General features: G+C 42.8%; 1 protein-coding gene across 6 annotated transcripts in view; it reads left to right on the plus strand.

The window, feature by feature from the left end:
• The window catches only part of DNM1L (dynamin 1 like), a 64,093-nt gene extending 49,468 nt beyond the window's left edge, over window positions 1–14,625 (plus strand). For 2 of the 6 annotated variants that reach the window (XM_074939696.1, XM_074939706.1), the window contains 4 exons: window positions 6,104–6,271; window positions 6,933–7,042; window positions 9,484–9,643; window positions 11,244–14,625. In XM_074939696.1, the coding sequence (XP_074795797.1) occupies window positions 6,104–6,271; window positions 6,933–7,042; window positions 9,484–9,643; window positions 11,244–11,300 (495 nt within the window). In that variant the 3' untranslated portion in view covers window positions 11,301–14,625. Of the gene's footprint in view, window positions 1–6,100; window positions 6,272–6,932; window positions 7,043–9,483; window positions 9,644–11,243 lie in introns of all 6 variants that reach the window. The other 4 variants (XM_074939662.1, XM_074939679.1, XM_074939688.1 and 1 more) reach the window with 3 other exon arrangements.
• The last annotated feature ends 4,320 nt before the right edge of the window (window positions 14,626–18,945 follow it).

The following is an 18,945-nucleotide window of genomic DNA, read 5'->3' on the forward strand; positions in this document are numbered from 1 at the left end:
GCTGTAGCAAGTGATTTAGGGGATCTAATCCACCAAAATCACCTAAACAAACGCTGAAAACTGCTCTTCTTACACGAGGCTTTGTGTACTAGTGATGATGTGTGTTCCTTAGGCATTATGATGGCAGGATTGGTTGCAGGGGAACTGCTGAATTTTAGTATGTTCCTGTTCACTGTATAAAATTTGTATTTGTAAGTTTGATAAGGCTATGTGCTAATCTTAATACTCTTTCTCAGTGTGTTTAACAGAATGTAGTCTTTGAAATTGTTTCTGGAATATTTTGGACAGTGATATATGTGACTGATTCTGTGCTGAAAAGGTATGGGGTGCGTTTAGAGATCACTGTTATGGAGCACTATTCTGTGGCATAGCACCTAACCTGATGGTAAAATCATTTTTGGCAGAAGTCCTACCACTAGCAGAAAATGTAATGAGCCGCCTTAAGTCTTGTTCTGTCTTAATGTCTCCTGTTTTGTTAGCAGTTAAGATTACAACTGTAAAAATTCAAATCAGTGTGTTTTATGTACATTGACAGTTAACAGTTGTGTTTAAAAAAAATCCCTCAAACACATGTTTGAATCAGACAGTTGAGTTGGTCAGATATAAAATTGGGTTGTCTTCTGGTTAGATTGATTCATCATTAGCTTGTTGAGTATATATGCCATCTTTTTTTTTTGGCTTGTAGTTCTCTTTTGACCCATGACAAGCTTTGGTAATTAATTTTTTTAATCATGAGCACAGTAGGTGGGGTTTGGCTTGTTTTCCACATGCACTTGAAACAAGATATAAGAAGTATTTCAAGGCTGTCAGTGATTCAGCTATGAGATTTAAATTTATATCTCTTCGCAGACAGTAATCGCTTTGTCAAAGGTATATGAGCAGGGTGAATAAAACCGATGGTAGGGTTATAGAGTGGTGCAGGATGGATGATCAGCTTCTGTGAATACAGGAGCATCTAGCAATGTAGACTTCCAACTAACAGCCTTCAAAGTAATGTAACAGTATTACTTACTAATAGTTTTTCATCCAGCGTCCCTAATGTGCATCCCAGAGTGGGTGTTACATCCTTTCACTGGGAGATGAAGAAGAACAGCGTGCTGTCCTTTCTCTGTAAGGGAAGCTGTGCTTGCTGAGAGTGCCAGTTCTTTCCTGTCTTCCAATGGGTGGAGATTTCCTTTTGTTTTACTGATCTGGATTATTTAATTTTGGCTTATTATGTCACATTGTATGCCAGGTCTTGCACAAGGAAGGGATGGGCAGTTGGTCCCTTGGAGACAGATCCCTAAAGCTTTGTGGCACACATACAAGCTTTTAATACCTGGGAACCTGAATGCCTGGGGTTTTACAGCTGTTATTGTAGGGGACTGTTCTTGCTTCTACTTGAATTGAGGCACTAGAGAAAATCTGTTCAATAGTTTCAAGCCCTTCATAGTTGTTGCATAGAAGTATACTTACCGAATCAAATGTGTTCAACAAAAGCTGCTCCTTTCAGTTTTCATAGGTGCCTACTGCTACAAGATAGAGGGTAACATTTTCCAAACTGTCTGAATGATTTAGGAGCCTAATTCCCATTTTCAAAATGAACTAGGTACTTAAGAGCCTAAGGCTGATCTACATGGGAAATCTTAGGCTTTGGCTACACTTGCGAATTACAGCACAATAAAGCCGCTCAGAGCGCTGTACCTCACTCCCTGTCCACGCTGGCAAGGCACGTAGAGCGCTCTGACTCCACGGCTACAGCACTGCTGGTACTCCACCTCGGCGAGTGGAATAACGTTCGCTGCGTCCCCCGCTGGAGCACCGCCGCGCCAGTGTGGACACCCTGGCCTTATATTGCGCTCTGATTGGCCTCCAGAAGTGTCCCACAATGCCTGTTCTAGCCTCTCTGGTCATCACTTTGAACTCTACTGCCCTGCCCTCAGGTGACCAACCGTCAAACCCGCCCTTTAAATTCTCTGGGAGTTCTGAAAATCCCCTTCCTGTTTGCTCAGCCAGGTGTGGAATGCTCTCAGCGAATCTTTCCAGGTGACCATGCCTCCAAGCGCCAGGGGATCCCCAGTATGGAGCAATGGTGAGGTGCTGGACCTCATCAGTGTTTGGGGGAAGGAGGCTGTCCAGTCCCAGCTGAGCTCTAGCTGTAGGCATTACGATACCTTTGGGCAGATATCAAGGGACATGATGGAAAGGGGCCATGAACAGGATGCACTGCAGTGCAGGATAAAAGTGAAGGAGCTGCAGAGTGCCTACCAGAAAGCCCGCGAGGCAAACCGGCGCTCCAGTGGTGCCCCCGTGACCTGCTGTTTTTACAAAGAGCTGGACACGATACTTGAGGGCGACCCCACCTCCACTCCGAGTACCACCACGGACACCTCAGAAGCCAGTGCAACAAGGCAGGAGGAGGAGGAGCAGCAAAGCGGGAGCGAGGGTGCTCCGGCGGAGGAAGACACCCCAGAATCCCTAGATGCATGCAGCCAGGGGCTGCTCTCAAGCCAGGAGGAAGGTAGCCAGTTGTGGTGGCCGGTGCTTGGGGAAGGACAAACACCAGAGGAGGTTCCCGGTAAGCGGCTTTTATTTTGGGAAGGAAGTTATTCGGTGTGGACTCTTGGGGCGAGGAGGATTAGGGCCGCATGCATGCCTAGATGCGGAATAGGGCATTGATGTGCTCTCTCACATCGCGGTAATCGGCCTCAGTGATCTCTTCAAAGGTCTCAGCCAGAACTTGGGCAATGGGCTTGTGTAGGTTTCTTGGGAGAGCCACTGTGGACCTCGTCCCAGTAAGGATACCGTGTCTGCGCCACTGTGCCGTGAGGGGCGGGGGGACCATTGCTGCACACAGGCAAGCTGCATATGGGCTAGGGCAGAATCCGCATTGCAGTAGAAGACCCTCCCTTGCTTCCCAGATCACCCTCAGCAGCAAGATATCTTCCAGGACGAACTCCTGTGGAAAATGTGGGGACAGTGTTCAGTATAGGGGCCCTCTGCCGCTGTTGGCTCTCCCCAAGGCACGGAAACCCAGAGGACAGTACAGCCATGAAACAATCAGTCACGTTTGACCCCGTGCTTACTCACCATTTTGGGGCTCCCATGGGTTATGTGCGCTCGCTTTGGGATGGCCAAATTATGCTATTGTGCAGACTGTGCTTGCCCTTAAGTACGGAGGAAGCATTGCTCTGTCTGGTGTGAACAATGCTGCCTTTGTTAAGTGTTGCATTTTGCCTAACAGATGCAACCTTGAGATCTCAGCCGTCCGTGTTATCACCGGCCAAAAGACTCCAAAGAATCAGAAAGAGGTCACATAAAAGCAAGGAAGACGTTGCATGAAGTAATGCAGCATTCAAGTAATGAAAATCGAAAAGTGCAGGAGTGGCGGGACAGTGAAAGGAGGATCTGCCGGCAGAATGTGGATTGCCGGCACCAAAGCACAGAGTGGCTGATAAGCATAATGGAGCGCCGAGCGGACTCTATCCAGGCACTCATAGCCATGCAGGCGGAGCACTGCTGACCCCCCTCCCCCCGCAGCCCTTGTCCCAAAAACTCTTTCCCTTGTGCCCCCATGTCACCTCCAACCCACTTTCCCCAACATCCGGGTTCTTACCGCCATCAGCTGCCTCCAACATCTGTAGCTTCACCACCCAACCCTGAAAACTACAACCCTTACCTACTGCACTCAACCCCCATCACCATGCAGTATAGCCATCCTGAAGTGCAGCACTCATTGCACAGCACTCCAGACAGGATATACGCAAATCTGTGATTTTACTGTTCACCACCCAACCCCCTTGCCCTTTCTGTTTACCAAGCAGTTGTGTTTCTTTTCAATAAATGAATTTTCTTTTCAATAAATGGATTTTTTGGCTTTGAAAAGATTCTTTATTATTGCATAAAATAAAAGATTCCTTAGCCCAGGAAAGAAACAGGCACTGCAAGTCAGCTTAGCAAACACAGGTTCCTACTAACATTGGAACCACTGCACTTCACTCCCGTGCAGGGCACCAGACATTACTGGTGGCTTCAGCCTCAAATTGCTGCCTCAAGGCATCCCTAATTCTTGCAGCCCCAAGCTGGGCCCCTCTAATAGCCCGGCTCTCTGGCTGCTCAGATTCAGCCTCCAGGTGTTGAATCTCCGAGTTCCATGCCTGAGTGAATCGTTCACCCTTCGCTTCACAAATGTTATGGAGGGTACAGCACGAGGATATAACCGCGGGGATGCTGTCATTGGCCAGGTCGAGCTTCCCATACAGAGAACGCCAGCGGCCCTTTAAACCGCCAAAAGCATACTCCACAGTCATTCTGCACCGACGCAGCCTGTAGTTGAAACGCTCCTTGCTGCTGTCAAGGCTCCCTGTGTAGGGTTTCATGAGCCACAGCATCAAAGGGTAAGCAGGGTCTCCAAGGATCACAATGGGCATTTTGACGTCCCCTATGGTGATCTTCTGGTCTGGGGAAAAAAGTCCCAGCTTGCAGCTTCCTGAACAGGCCAGTGTTTTGAAAGATGCATGCGTCATGCACCTTTCTGGGCCAGCCTGTGTTAATGTTTGTGAAACGCCCACGGTGATCCACAAGCGTCTGGAGAACCATAGAGAAATAGCCCTTCCAATTAACATACTCGGAGGCTAGGTGGTCTGGTGCCAGAATTGGAATATGCATGTCATCTATTGCCCCTCCGCACTTAGGGAAACCCATTTGTGCAAAGCCATCCACAATGTCCTGCACGTTACCCAGAGTCACGGTTCTTCTGAGCAGCATGTGATTAATGGCCCTGCAAACTTGCATCAACACGATTCTAATGGTCGACTTCCCCACTCCAAACTGGCTAGCGACTGATCGGTAGCTGTCTGGAGTTGCCAGCTTCCAGATTGCAATAGCGACCCACTTCTCCACTGTCAGGGCAGCTCTCAATCTCATATCTTTGCGCCGCAGGGTGGGGGCGAGCTCCTCACACGGTCCCATGAAAGTGTCTTTTCTCATCCGAAAGTTCTGCAGCCATTGCTCGTCATCCCAGACTTGCATGACGATGTGATCCCACCACTTGGTGCTTGTTTCCCGAGCCCAAAAGTGGCGTTCCACTGTGGTCAGCACCTCCGTGAATGCCCCAACCAACTCGTGTCGTTTGCGTTACTCACGTCAATATCCTCGTTAGAGTCCTCACTGTCACTTTGGATCTTAAGGAGTAACTCGACTGCCAAACGTGACGCGCTGGCGAGACTCATCAGCATATTCCTCAGCAGTTCGGGCTCCATTCCCACAGACCGAAAGGGAAGACAGCGCGTGCAGTACAAAAAACATTGAAAGATGGCGCCAAATGTGGATGGAAGCACAGGGAATGCTGGGATGTGAACCGATGCATCCCGTGGCGTGGGACAGGACCCAGAATGCCCCACCCCCTTCCCATAAGCCACAGTGCCAGAATGGGGAGAGGTGCTCTGTGGGATAGCTGCCCATAATGCACCACTCCCAGTGCCGCTGCAAGTGCCGCAAATGTGGCCATCTGCAAGTGTAGCCATGCCCTTAAAGTGCTATAAGAGAGAATGAGTTTAAGGCACGATAGCTATACTAGTGTAACTCCTCCTAGGGACACTCCTGTTCAGAATTCTGGGGTCGCTTGTGTCACTGGGAGCAGTTTAAGCTAAAACCAAAAGAAGGATATCCAGGCAGGGTAGTTATACCAGTATAACTATAGCTCTTCAACTGTAATAATACCTTAATATATTGGAAAAGCTTCTATGTACACAAGCTCAAGTCTCAGAGACTTTTGTGGCATTGAGGCTCTGAAGTGCCTAATTCACTTTTTAAGTTGGGATGTAGACTAGTATGTATATTTGAAAAATGGTACTCAGTTTGTTTACTCTGACACTACTCAACATTGTCACATTGAATTGAACGTGTCCCCCCTACCATCCAAGATGAAAGGAGGGAGGGAAAAGTTGTTGGAAGCAAAGAATGAAATGAAGGAAGGGGCTGTACACTCCAAGTTGCAACTCTTGCCAGTGAGCCACATGTGATTGCTCGGTGGTGGTGGTAGTAGTGAGCTTCACAGGAGACTGCCTTGCAATGCCTGACTTTTGGCTGACCAATATTTCTTTGCATTGTCTTGTTTCAGCAGGCTGCTCCTGGGGTGGGAGATGTGACTCAAGAACCCGGAACAGGCAATTGGAGAGGAATGCTGAAACCCTCAAAAGCTGAAGAGCTATTAATGGAGGAAAAATCTAAACCAGTTACAGTCCTACCTGCCAGTCCTCAAAAAGGCCATGCTGTAAACCTGTTGGATGTGGTGAGTTGTGAAAGACATGATACAGCGGCACCTCTCCTGATTAGCTCAGGCACAGGAAACAGGATTTTAATCTGTATGAATTCTGTACCTGTAGAATATGAAACTGTTATTGGCATATGGACAGGTAGGTACCTTCTGAGGTCTTCTTCCATTAACACTTCCTTTCCACTTGTAGTTTGTGGAACAGAACTGGGGGAACCTGACTTACTTTCACACCCATCTAAATGAAGGGATTATTTGCCTACTTCATTAATGCTATAAAAAGATTAATCTCTTGTCAGAGTAGCAAAATCGCCCTAGACTTCAGCAGGATCAAGTGGACAGTCACTTTCACTGTCAGTAACCATGAGCTATTGTAAAACCTAAAGTCACTTGCTTAAATTAAATCACTGCTGCCTTTTTCTCTGAGAGGTTGTTTTCTTGAGAATTTCCTGTCCTTTGTACTACTTCTCAGCTCAGTTTCAGAGCTCATGTTTTTGACTTGTCAAAACAGCTGTAGTTCTGTTTTGGGGAGAGTAAACACTTGTTGCAAGACCAGTTGGAATCAAGCTGAAAGATGAATGGAGTATCCACTCTGCCATCCAAAGTAGGTAAAGTGTTTGTTTTAAATAAAATCAACCTGTAAACATTTAAATAAGTTTGTCTTTATTTTTTCCTGAAGCCTGTACCTGTTGCACGCAGACTCTCTGCCCGTGAGCAACGAGACTGCGAAGTGATTGAACGACTTATCAAATCCTACTTCCTTATTGTCAGGAAGAACATTCAGGACAGGTAATAGCTTGCGAAACTTCGTGTGATATAGCCATGTCATTTGTTGCTGAATATAACCGTGCGTTTATATTGCTTTATCTCTCTAGGCAGAGTTTAGTAGCTCTACAAGGAGGAGCTGTGAAATTTGATTCCTTATAAAATTGAAGTCCACTTGATAGGCAAAAAGAGCACACTTTTTCAAAGCCTCCAATACTAGTTCTTCTTTTTGAGTACTCTGTTGTATTGCACTTTAAACTTCATTTATTTTTAAAGAGAATGTCTGCTTTTGTATAGGATACTGCAATCTGTATTGATGGATTGGAGCAAATAATTGGCATACATCCAAGGTCCGGTCAAGCAGTCAAAGGACTTAGCTTTGCAGCCGCCAGCCTTCCTTCTGAGGAGGCTCATATAGAGTTCTTTTGACTGGTGTGTTCCAATTCTCAGCCATAAGGCTAGAGGTAGTAATGCCAAAGCAGGCTGCCTCTGCTGCGTAGACTGTCTTTAAAGTTGCTGTTGCCCAGTTTTGTTTTGTCATTTGGTAAGAAGAATGAAACGAAGAGGAGACTAACGGTTTTATTACTGAAGGCTTTACAGAAAAGTCAGCAATTTATCCCTTTTTTTAATAGGCAAAGTAAAAGAATTCTATAAGTTGGAGCTTAGATCAGGTTGTTTAACCCACACAATGACAATTGCAAGAGTGTTCTCCAGTATTTAATTTTAAATGACTCAAATGGTGTTTCCTCATTTTCCATTGCAGTGCTACCCAAAAGTCCTTTTACTTCAGATGTTCAACCTTAATTTACCTCTACTTCACTTTATCCTAGTACTCCAAGTTATATACCCTCTTATGCTCCCCTAAATAATTTTTCTCTCCCTTCTTCATGCACTTTTTTCCCCTATAGGCTCACATACTGTGTGTGTCATGGCTGTTTACTTTTGCACTGTGTAACTTTACAACATTTAAGAGCTTCTGTGTGTTCCCATGCAAAGATATCTTAGGAATTGGCCATTGAAAAGAGCACTCTATGCCTTGCGTTTCAAGTGTAGTTGCAGAGTTAACTCAGGCCCTTACTTGGATGTTTCCCCAACCCCCTATCATCCACCAATTCGCACAACCATCTGACCTGAGTTTAGTGGTGCTTTCAACCTAGGTTAGCTATCTCATCTGTGGCTGTAGGCGTAAAACCTGTTTTCACTCAGGCTGCCCGCTTTGCAATGAGGACGCAGACTAAATCACTTGATTGCTCACAGTCCTACAATGTCTTCCCACGTGCCCAGAAGGACAGACAAGTTCTCCCACAATTCACTGGGAAAGAATCAGAGTAGCTTGTCTTACTGCCGCACAAAAAACCATGGGATATGCCCCCAGAAAGTCCTAGTGACAGACACAGTATAGCGCCAGTGAGGACACATTAACTTGGGTATGGCTTTCAGTGTAGCTACTTACATCTAGGTTAGGCTATCCCAAGTGCTCCTACCTGGATGCTGATCACCCGAGTTAGGATATATTTTCACTGCACTTATCACTCCACAAGAAGTGCATGGTTTTTATCTTGCCAATGCCTATCTATATTGATTTTTCCACTTTGTCAGAAGAGCTCTGCTGTGCTGTGATCCTGTCAGATTCCATAAGTAAGGCAGGGACAGTACTTTGAATTTACTGCAGGAAGTTCAGGGGCACATGTAACTGTGGAAATCCATATTAAACCAATGTTCCTTCTTGGTATTTCAAGTGACACATAAAACTGAAATCTTGACCACTTGTGATCATTAAAGATTTAATGGCTTCCTTTTCATGACTAGGAGTCTTGATGCAGGGTCATGGCCAAACTGTGTTTTGGGTAATTATATTCTGTTTGTCTAAACTCTCCTTGCGTTTTGAAATTCCCATCACTTCTTGCTGTGTGGTGCCTTAGAAGCAGCATCGTCCAATGTATAGGGTACTGGCAGGGAATTGGTAGACCTGTGTTCTGTTCCCAGCTCTTTCGCTGACCTGGTGTGTGACCATGGACAAGTCACTGCACTGTGCCTCCATTTCCCTTTTCATCCTTTGTATTGTCTGTTTAGATATTAAGAGAGAGAACCTGCTGTGAAGAGCTTAGTGTTTTTACAGTGCCTAGCACAATGGGGCCTGATCTTGATTAGGGCTTCTAGGTGCTACTGTAATAAAAATAATTTAGACATAACAGTTGGTATAGAACCTTTCAGGGTTGTACATATGGGATTCAGTTGTTCACTTTGAAGTGCGGCCATCTTACAGGCAATAAACTCAGCAGCTGTTGGACTACACACAGTCACTTTACAGCTATTTAAGACACATGGATGTAAGATTCCTGTCAAGATTCTGTATAATTGCTTACATTGGAACATACAGATTTACTCAAACTGCATGTTGACTCTAGAATAGCTGATGCCCTAGCTTTATGTGGCTTGTTTGATATTTTATTTTTCGCTTGCAGTGTGCCAAAGGCGGTGATGCATTTTCTGGTGAATCATGTGAAAGACACTCTTCAGAGCGAGCTAGTTGGACAGCTGTACAAATCCTTGTTGTTAGATGACCTTCTGACGGAATCTGAGGACATGGCACAGCGCAGAAAGGAGGCAGCTGACATGTTAAAGGTATTGAAAATCAAAACACCCGATGAACAGTTAATTAAACTGAAGCATATTAAATCTGCTGGGATTTCAGGTATATAACAGTCTTCAGGTTTTTGCATGCTTTTTGGATTCAGGTCAGTTTTGTTTTGATCTAGTTTATTCTCTTATAGAAGAAGCCCTGCATGAGCAAGAAAGCAATAATGAAATACTAGTAATGTTCACTATACATCATTAATCTAGCTTCTGGAGTAAACCCCAAACACAGCTTTGTTAGATTGGTATTATCTTTCTTTTATAACGGAGTTTTAGAATAATGAACTTTGTTAGGTTTTCCAGCATACTCTTTTAAAGCTCTGTAACCCTCCCTTGACGGAATTTTCTTTTGAAGGTGGGGTTGAGTCGTCCCCCTCGTTTCCCCCCGTCCCCCAATTCCATGCTTATTTCTGTGAGTAGTACCAAATTATTCTGTCCTAAAGTATCCTGTCCTAAAGGTTTTGATTAGGGACATACTGCTGTGGATTTGGCTGTTACTGCAGATGCTGCACCTGTTTTTCTTGTACTGCAGTGAATTTGAACTAGTCATGAAAACAGTGAAATTGTTTTTTCCAAAGCTCTAATTTTGGGGTGTACCAAATACCGCCAGTTCCATTCCTCTGCACTGAATTGGCATAGAGAAATATGCTTTCTAAAAGATCAAATCAGCACAGTGAGGGAGAAATAGTGTGGGTCAGTTCTCTCATAGAATGCAGCAGGCATTGACTCTGGATGTTTGAGATACCAGACCCCCTAACCTGTCACTGTTCCAGGACTGGATCTAGCAAGTGTAATTTTAAATCTCTGCTCTTTCCTAACCCACATGTTTGAGTCAGAGAGAGAATCTTGTAGAGGGTAAACTCTTAGAGGAATAAGTGATCTGTCTTGTACAGTCCTGAGTGCATTGTTGGTACTTATCATAAACTGGTTTATTTGTTAAGTTTGTTTCAAATGACAGCTGTTTTAAAGCTGCCAGGATTTGGACATAGTCCAGTGGTGCATGAATTAGGCAGAATGTAAGTGAAGAGGTTTAAAGGTACAAAATAAGTGCAATTTATACTTTAGTTGCAGAAAGAAACTATTTTATTCTTTATTATGATATGTGGTGGCAAATATCTTTGTAGCTTACCTAAAGATTTATTTATCCACGTGGAGTGTTAATACAAATGTATTGGGGCCTTTGGGTAGGCGAGAACATCTTCAAACCAAAAGAAAAGTCTCAAAGTTATGACTGGAACAGAATCTTTTTGTTTTAAACTGAGATCTCTTTTGCATGAATTTCTAACACTTTCAGTTCTTGGATGAGAGGCTGGCGGGGTGACGTGGCACAACAACTGTGGGCTACAATCTTTACAATACCTTTGTGTTTTTGTCATATTTTGCAGTTGTGTAGTATGCTCCATCTGGGGATCTGAGGCCTCGACAAATGTTAGTGTTGGAAGGCTTTAATTCACTGTCACAATGATCTTGTTTTGTAAAACACTGCTGAATTAACATTGTCTTCCGTAGAATGATCTCCTGGTTGTCATATGAGAAGCAAATAGGGAAAAATTTAATATTTTTTCTTGTGTTTTTCCCCTCTGTGCAGGCATTGCAGCGAGCCAGTCAGATTATTGCTGAGATTCGAGAGACGCACCTTTGGTGAAGGTTATCTCTACCAGCCACACTGTTTATATCGGTGGAGAATCCTGATGACTTGAAAATTTGCTAAGCATTGTATACTTGGTAGAATTTTATTTATGAACTCTTATCTGTGTACTGCAACTATGTGTAAATTTGCTCATGTAAAGACAGTTGGTTTGGCTTATGGACAGAAAAGTATGCTGTACTTTGCAAAACAAGTCGTATTTAATCCACATAATAAATGGCTCTAAATGTTTCCTTACCAGTTTTCTGGTGCAAATAAAACAGACCAAGTTTACTGTCCTGTGACAGTCTCATTTAAACTTAGGCAAAACCATTAAAGTTCCAGTGCCTGGCTTGCTAAACAAGTTGCCTGTGGGTTAGATGGACAGTGTAGTCTTGTTGCATAGTTTTAAGCTGCTTTTACAATAGAGGTTTACATACCATGAAGAGGAGAAAGCACCAGGTATTCTTTCATGAGTATACTGCATGCACCATGGCAAACGGAGATCTGAATTTGATAACTGGCACAGTAAAAATGTCTTCTATATAAGTATGTGTGCACCCATCTTTTTCAGAATTTTAAAGAGAGCAGCATTATAAAACTAATTTTTGAACTAGATAAATGAATTTCACTTTAGGTGAGTTAGCCTGGAACTTTAAAAAAAACAAACAGGAGGACTTACTAAAGAATTGGTGCAAACCAATGAATGTGCACCAGAGTTTGCATTTCATTGCTGGAGATGATAATCAAGTGCAAGAACCCCTTCTGGGACCAAACCTCTGGACCATCCACTAGCAAAATTGTTGTCATAGAATTTAAAAATAAAATGAATTTCAAAACTGTTGTGGGATGATGATAAGTTTTTCTTTTAAAATTAAGTTGGACAGAAAGGTGGGATTTTTTTTAGTTCTTTTCAAATAATTTTGGGATGTATGAAGGCTAAGAGTATCTGTGGAAGAGACAGCAGGACTAGAATGTTTATACCAGAGTCTACTTTAAGTACTGCTGTCTGGGGAAACAAATTTTACTGTGCTGTGAGGAATTTTTCTAAGACAACCCAATTTGTTTTAAGATAAACGTAAGATTGGGAATGAAGTTGATGGTTATTTTCTGCTGGCCATAGCCAGCACAGTGCACATTGATCACACTAGCCTCCTTAAAAGTTAAAATCTTGTAATACATTATAGCTTCCTACAATTTGAATTTAAACTCCAGCACACTTGCATGTATTTTTTTCACACATTTATTTATTTGATAAAGTCGAAATGTTCACGATGCTGTTCCTGATGTTGTTTCTCTCACGTGCACATTTAATTGTAGAAGAATTAAATAGACATCACTGTCCACGTTTTTATGGCTCTTCTCTGTGCATCAGGTGTATAGTAAAACTGGTTTCTTCTCCCACACACACAGTTCCTTCACTATTTCATCACTTAACAGAAACTAAATTCCTGTTTGAGCTGCTAAAATTTGAAATGTACAAACCTGATCATTTGCAAACATTTAAGGGACTAGTTTACAATAATGGCTAATTCCCAGTTTTCATTTATCACTGATACATTCACACTGAATTAAGATCAACAGATGGAAACATTATTTGGCTTAAGAATCCTGTCTCCCTAATATGCCACCTTAAATTCCACATTTGTAAGCAGTCTAGAACTTTACATGTTAAATACCCTATTTAATCAACATATAGAAACCAATTTAGCATTCTTAATTACCAGGGAAAAATGCTTTCTGTGGTTCTGGAAACATGAGGCCAAAAGAGAAAGGGTGTCAGACTTAGTTTTCTTACTAATTTAAGCAACAGTTATTTTAAATGCCTTAAACTTCTTTTAATTGGAATCCAATTTTAATACAGTTCAGCTCTCTCCAACTGTGCTTCTTTCTTGCCTGTGTCTCCCCATCCACCCACCTATATACCCTCTTGGTTCAGAAATGCTACTTTTCAACATGTTAGTGGCTGACAGAGGTTAATCAGTGATTAATTGGCAAATATAATTTAGTCTCACATTAATCGTGAACTTTCAGAAGGTTGCACAAAGCAAATGAGTTCAGCTTACTCAAGAAATTCTCACAAGTGAAAGGTAAACTTCACAAGAAATGATACAGTTGATTAAGTGTTCATTAGCATTGGTGACCTGAATTCTTTTTGGAAATGCTGTGGTAATATTTTGGTATCACTGTAACTTGTAAATAAGCTGAGGATATATAATGATTTGAAAGAAATGAACTTGGTCTGCCATAATCACTGCATATTTTAAAAAAATCAATCCATGCTTTAACATGACTTCATCCTTTGATTAAATAAGCTATAGTGCAGTGGTTCTCAAACTATGGGTCAGGACCGCAAAGTGGGTTGCGATCCCATTTTAATGGGGTTGACAGGGTTGGCTTAGACTTACGTGGGGCTGAAGTCCAAGGGCTTCAGCCCCGGGTGGTGAGGCTCAGGTTACAGGCCCCCTGCCTCAGGCTGAAGCTTTTGGCTTTCGCCGTCCCACCCAGGGCGGCGGGACTCAGGCAGGCTCAGGCTTTGGTCACCCTCCCCCCCGGGTCGTGTAGTAATTTTTGTTGTCAAAAGAGGGTTGCAGTGCAATGAAGTTTGAGAACCCCTGCTATAGTGTATTGATTATACCAGATATGCAACTGTGAATTTTGAGGAACTAGGTGACATACCCATCACTGTCTGAACTTTAGGATTCTAATGTAGCTATATTTGTACAGCTTTTTCTATATTGGGGTTTGCTCTCTCAAGATTTCCCATCACTAGTTCTAGTACAGCAGTAGGAGTTTGTGTCAACAGGACTCGGGTGGTTGCTTATGTTTTAAGCAGTCTACAACTAGTTTAAGCAGTGCTAGATAATGGGATGGTTAAAATGCCAATAGTCACTGGCACTTTGTCTATGCTAGCACTCTGGTTGTTACTTACATCGATGGAAGAAATGGCATGGAGATTTTAGGGAAAGAACCCTAGTGTAGGCCAGGCTGTAGGTCTTTGGTTTTATTTGGTGGGGAGTAGGGAGGGAGTTTGACTTCATTTCCAACCGTTTCTATTTTTTGCTTTGTGCACATAAACTGTTCTAAGTTTTCTTCCATAGAAACCTAAATCTGTGGAAATGAAAGTCTAACACCTCTTGAGAAATGTAATTTAACATTTGTTCATCAAGAACAGCTACCATTTTTGCACACCTTGAACAAATCCATTATCCAATGAAATTACAATACTGGCATAAGCAAGTAATCAAGGGAGAAAAGTTAGAGAAATAGAAATTTGACATTTAATACCTGATGTATGTATGTTACTACTGTAAATAAAACTGATAGTGTGAAAGACTTGCACATAGCTTTCATATCAATAAATTACTTTTTTTAAGTGGTCAGTTTTAAATTTTACTTATGTGGGGGTAGGTGGGAGTGGGATGTGTGTGTATACTTAAGGGCATTATTCCCAATCAAATGGATTTTTAAAATACATGTGGTAAACACATCTCAAGTCCCACTTACGTTTATGGGAGCTTTTGCTTTTGAAGTGAGGTGCCAGTTGGGCACCACTGGAAACTGAAGTCCCTGATAGACACTTACAGCCATATTAAAAGCAGTTTACCTGTCAATATCTGTCTCCATTTTAATTTAGAGGGACCAGCTCTAGAGGCTGTTGTTTCTGTGCCTAGTAAATCCTTGGTATTTGTTGAGACGAGTGTTAACTGGTGGCTTTTATAAGGTGGATAGTAACACTTTCAAACTGGGTTGAGACCAGCTCATATCACATAAACTACTGTAACTAGATGTTACCAACCAAGGTCAGGTCACTTTGAGAGGGAAGGGTTGGGATGAATTAAATTCTGAAGTCTTATAAGCCAACCTAAGAATTTCCAAATCTGTGCTTCATGTTCAAATAGTTTTGCCATCATCTTACTTCCTATTGCTCCTCCATTGCAGTACCTATACGAAGTTGAGCACTACAGCAATTGTAAAGGTTAAGTTGGAATTTCATGTTTTGGATAGCTTAAAAATAAGCAGAAGATAAATGATTTTTCCAAATATTGAGGCTGTATTACAGGCCAAGAGAACCTTCCTTTTATTGGGGCTGTCAAATCCCACTCCAAGGAGTTACCAGGGTGGTCAACTGCTTAATTAGTCCTGAATGCCTACAGTGTGCATCAGAGCTGAGCACCAAGTACTGTGAAGAGTAAGGTTATGTTTATGTCACAGAGGTCATGGAAGTCACAGAATCCATGACTTCAAGAGACCTCTGTGACACTTCCTGCTTCAGTCCCAGGGGGAGGGACTGGAGCTGTAAACCAATGCAGGGACCATGTCAGGGTTCCAGCGACTCCCTCCTGAGAAGGCCCCTGCAGGGTTCCGGTGACAGTCAACAGTCTTGTGTCGGGGGAGAAGAGTGCTCAGGCAAGTGGCTGGGGTGTCCCATTTTCTCTTTGGGAAATATGGTCACCCTGCAGTTTCCAGCCACCTGGAGTGCAGGGGGAACCCTGCAGCTCCCTGCCACCATGATGGTGGGGGAAACCATGGAGTCGCAGCAGCCTTGTGTGCTGGATTCTCCCACTTCCCATTTTGTTGTTGTTTTTAGTAAAAGTCATGGACAGGTCACAGCTTCCGTGAATTTTTGTTCATTGCCCATGACATGTCCGTGACTTTTACTAAAAATAACTATGACAAAGCTCTTCACTAAGGCTAAGATTATCATCCTACTTTGCTGAGAAGACCATGCACATTTGGGAAGGCTTCTCAAATAGTACGGATCTGCTTCACCTCCACCAACCAACAGCCCATCCGCATTCACAGAGTTCAGTACAGTAACACATCAAGAAGTTCTGGACACCCTAAACGAGTCTCAACCCAAGACTTGTGAATCCAACCCATGTCCTTCCTGTCTTGTGAAAGTGGCTGGCGCCACTCCTGACCAAAATAGTCAACACCTTTTTCAGAGAATCTTCTCTTCCTCCTTCAAACACTCACTGATCCAACCAACACTGAAGAAACCCACTCTGAATACTTTAGTCCGAGCCAGCTGCCACCCAGTGTCAAACCTCCCATTCCTGAGCAAGCTCATTTAAAAAAAAAAAAAAAAAATCTAGCAAAGGGCAAACTACAGGCTTGTGTAACTGAAGTTAACATTCTAGACCCAGCACATTCTGGATTCAGGCCAGGACATAGAACTGAAACTGTTTTAGTGGCACTGATGTCCGATCTCTGGTCAATGGGACAGACATTCATTTTCCTCTTGCTGGACCTCTAAAGCATTCAACACTGTTAAGCATGAGATTCTGCTGTCTCGCCTGAGACAGATGGCAGGGGTCCAGGGTAATATGCTAAAATTGTTTGAATCCTTCCTAGAAGAGCAGTCCCAAGAAGTACTGATGAGTAACTGCACTTCTACCACTACACCCCATTTGTGGAGTTTTACAAGGATATATTCTCTGTTCAGTCCTTTTCAACATCTACATGCAACTACAAGGTGAACTGGTCAGATGAGACTAACTCAAGTGCAACCAATATGTAGATGATACACAGCTCTATGTGTCTTTCAGCACATTTCACTACATTACTCCCAGTGCTTGGATGAGATCAGCTAGTGGATAATGAACATTTGCCTGAAGCTGAACCGGAGCAAGACAAAGGTGATGCTGGTGGTTAGAGGAAAGTATTTTCAAGAGCTCATAGCCATTGTGCAGTCTCTGTTGGTTGAAGATTTATACCCACTATTGGTCAGTTCAGGAGTACTGCAGTCTAGGAGTACTCCTGGATTCCTTGCTGATGCTGAACTCTCACATAGCAGCATCTGTGAGTAACACTTTCTGCCATCTCCACTTGGCTAGGAAATTGTCCCATCTTGGCAGCTGAAGACCTAACCTCAGTTATTAGTACCTTTGTCACCTCTTGACTGAATTACAGGAATGCAATATACTTGAGCATAAAGCCTTCAGCATTTAGGAAACTCCAACTAGTACACAAATCTTGTAGCATGTCTCCTCAGCAATACAGGTTTCCAGGAACACATCAAAGATGTCCTATGCTCCCTATGATGGTTTCCCATAGAATCTCAAATCAAGTTCAAAGTCTCAGTCCTTATCTGCAAAGTATTCCATGACCTGGGCCAGGACATATCTAAAGCTCCAGGAGGAAGAGCGTGGTCTACAACTATGGCACAATGGAACTTTGTGTAATAAGAGTAAAGCTCATCTGTGCAAGAGACAGCTTTCTCCAGGGGTGGTGTGAGACTGCAGAATGAACTTGCCCAGGAACAAACGTCACTTTCCGCTCCAAGTGCAAGGTGCATTTCTTTGACCGTGCCTTTTTGAATATAAACACACAACAGGTACATTTTATATATAAAAAGACATCCACTACTAAACTAAACCACTATTCTACACGCATGTCTCCCTCTGAGAAGACAATGAGAGAACACACCTGTGACAGAGAGCTCAGAGACAATGGCAATGAGTGTTATAAAAACCTATATTGAATATAGGGGTCAAGGTAAGAAACTTTTTTTTTAATTATGGCTCTTACTATAGGCACAAGTGAGTTCAACTGTATTAAAGTCTAGAGAAAAATTAGAGGGAAACTGTAATGGAAGGCTCAGCAAACATCATCACTCTCTAGTACTAGACAAAGGAACACTAAGGAACCTGCCCCAGCCACCAGAAGACACAGTCTCTCCCACAAAATTGAAGGAATTATTCAAACCTGCAATCTCATTTTTTTTTTCTGTAGCTATACCAAGTACAAAGTTCTTGTTACCTGATTTCGAGGACTGACCTGTTCCCCATCTCGACTATTTGTGCTTCCTCTGTGCAGGTACTGAAGGCAGTTCCAACCTGGGATGGCAGCCACCATTATTATATTAACATTTATATTGTGGCAGCAGCTAGAGGCCAACCATACCATGGCCCTATAATCCTAGGCACTGTACAAACAAAAAAAACCTGTGCTGCCCCCTCACCCCGTGTTTACTGTTGCTTCTGCCCTTTCAAAGAGTATTTCTAAAGCTATATTAAACACTGAATTAGATAAATTTTTAAAAAATGAAATTGTTCTATGAATTGTATACATAGATCAATTAACCAAATTCTGAGCTAAGAAGAATATAGTCAGGATGAGATGAGTCCCAAAAAGGAAATTAGATTTGCATTATATTACATTCTGACTTTTCCACCAATGCATGCCAAACCAATCAATGAGAATTTAGATGAAGGAAACAGTGAAGGTGATTTCCTGAATTGGTCTATTTTAGAGTTCTTCATTGCCCAAGTCTGGTGCTATCTGCTTTCTGATGTGGCAAAATGACAGTAGTATGACTCCCATTTTGAGGTGTGAAGAGATGTGTTGATTTTGTGTAGGAATGATTCTTGAGTGCAAAGCACTTTTGTCTCATGCAATATGCAGTAGGGTAAAGGTCTCGGACTCTCCTTGCTGTTATGCTTACTACGTAAGCAAACATTAACTGACAGAGTTGAAGAAAAACAGACTTGCATCGACTCCATGGGGTGAGCTGTGGAGTACTTTGTAGTATCAAGGGCAAATCTTAGGTGTGGGAAAGATTTGGCTAGGACTGCTTCAGGAACCTCACAGGTAGGGAGCAGGCAACTAGTGATTTATAATGCTGAAATCTGAAATGATGGCATGGACTTTAATGCTA

This window comes from Natator depressus, chromosome 1 (genome assembly GCF_965152275.1).
Source record: "Natator depressus isolate rNatDep1 chromosome 1, rNatDep2.hap1, whole genome shotgun sequence".
Taxonomy (NCBI): domain Eukaryota; kingdom Metazoa; phylum Chordata; order Testudines; family Cheloniidae; genus Natator; species Natator depressus.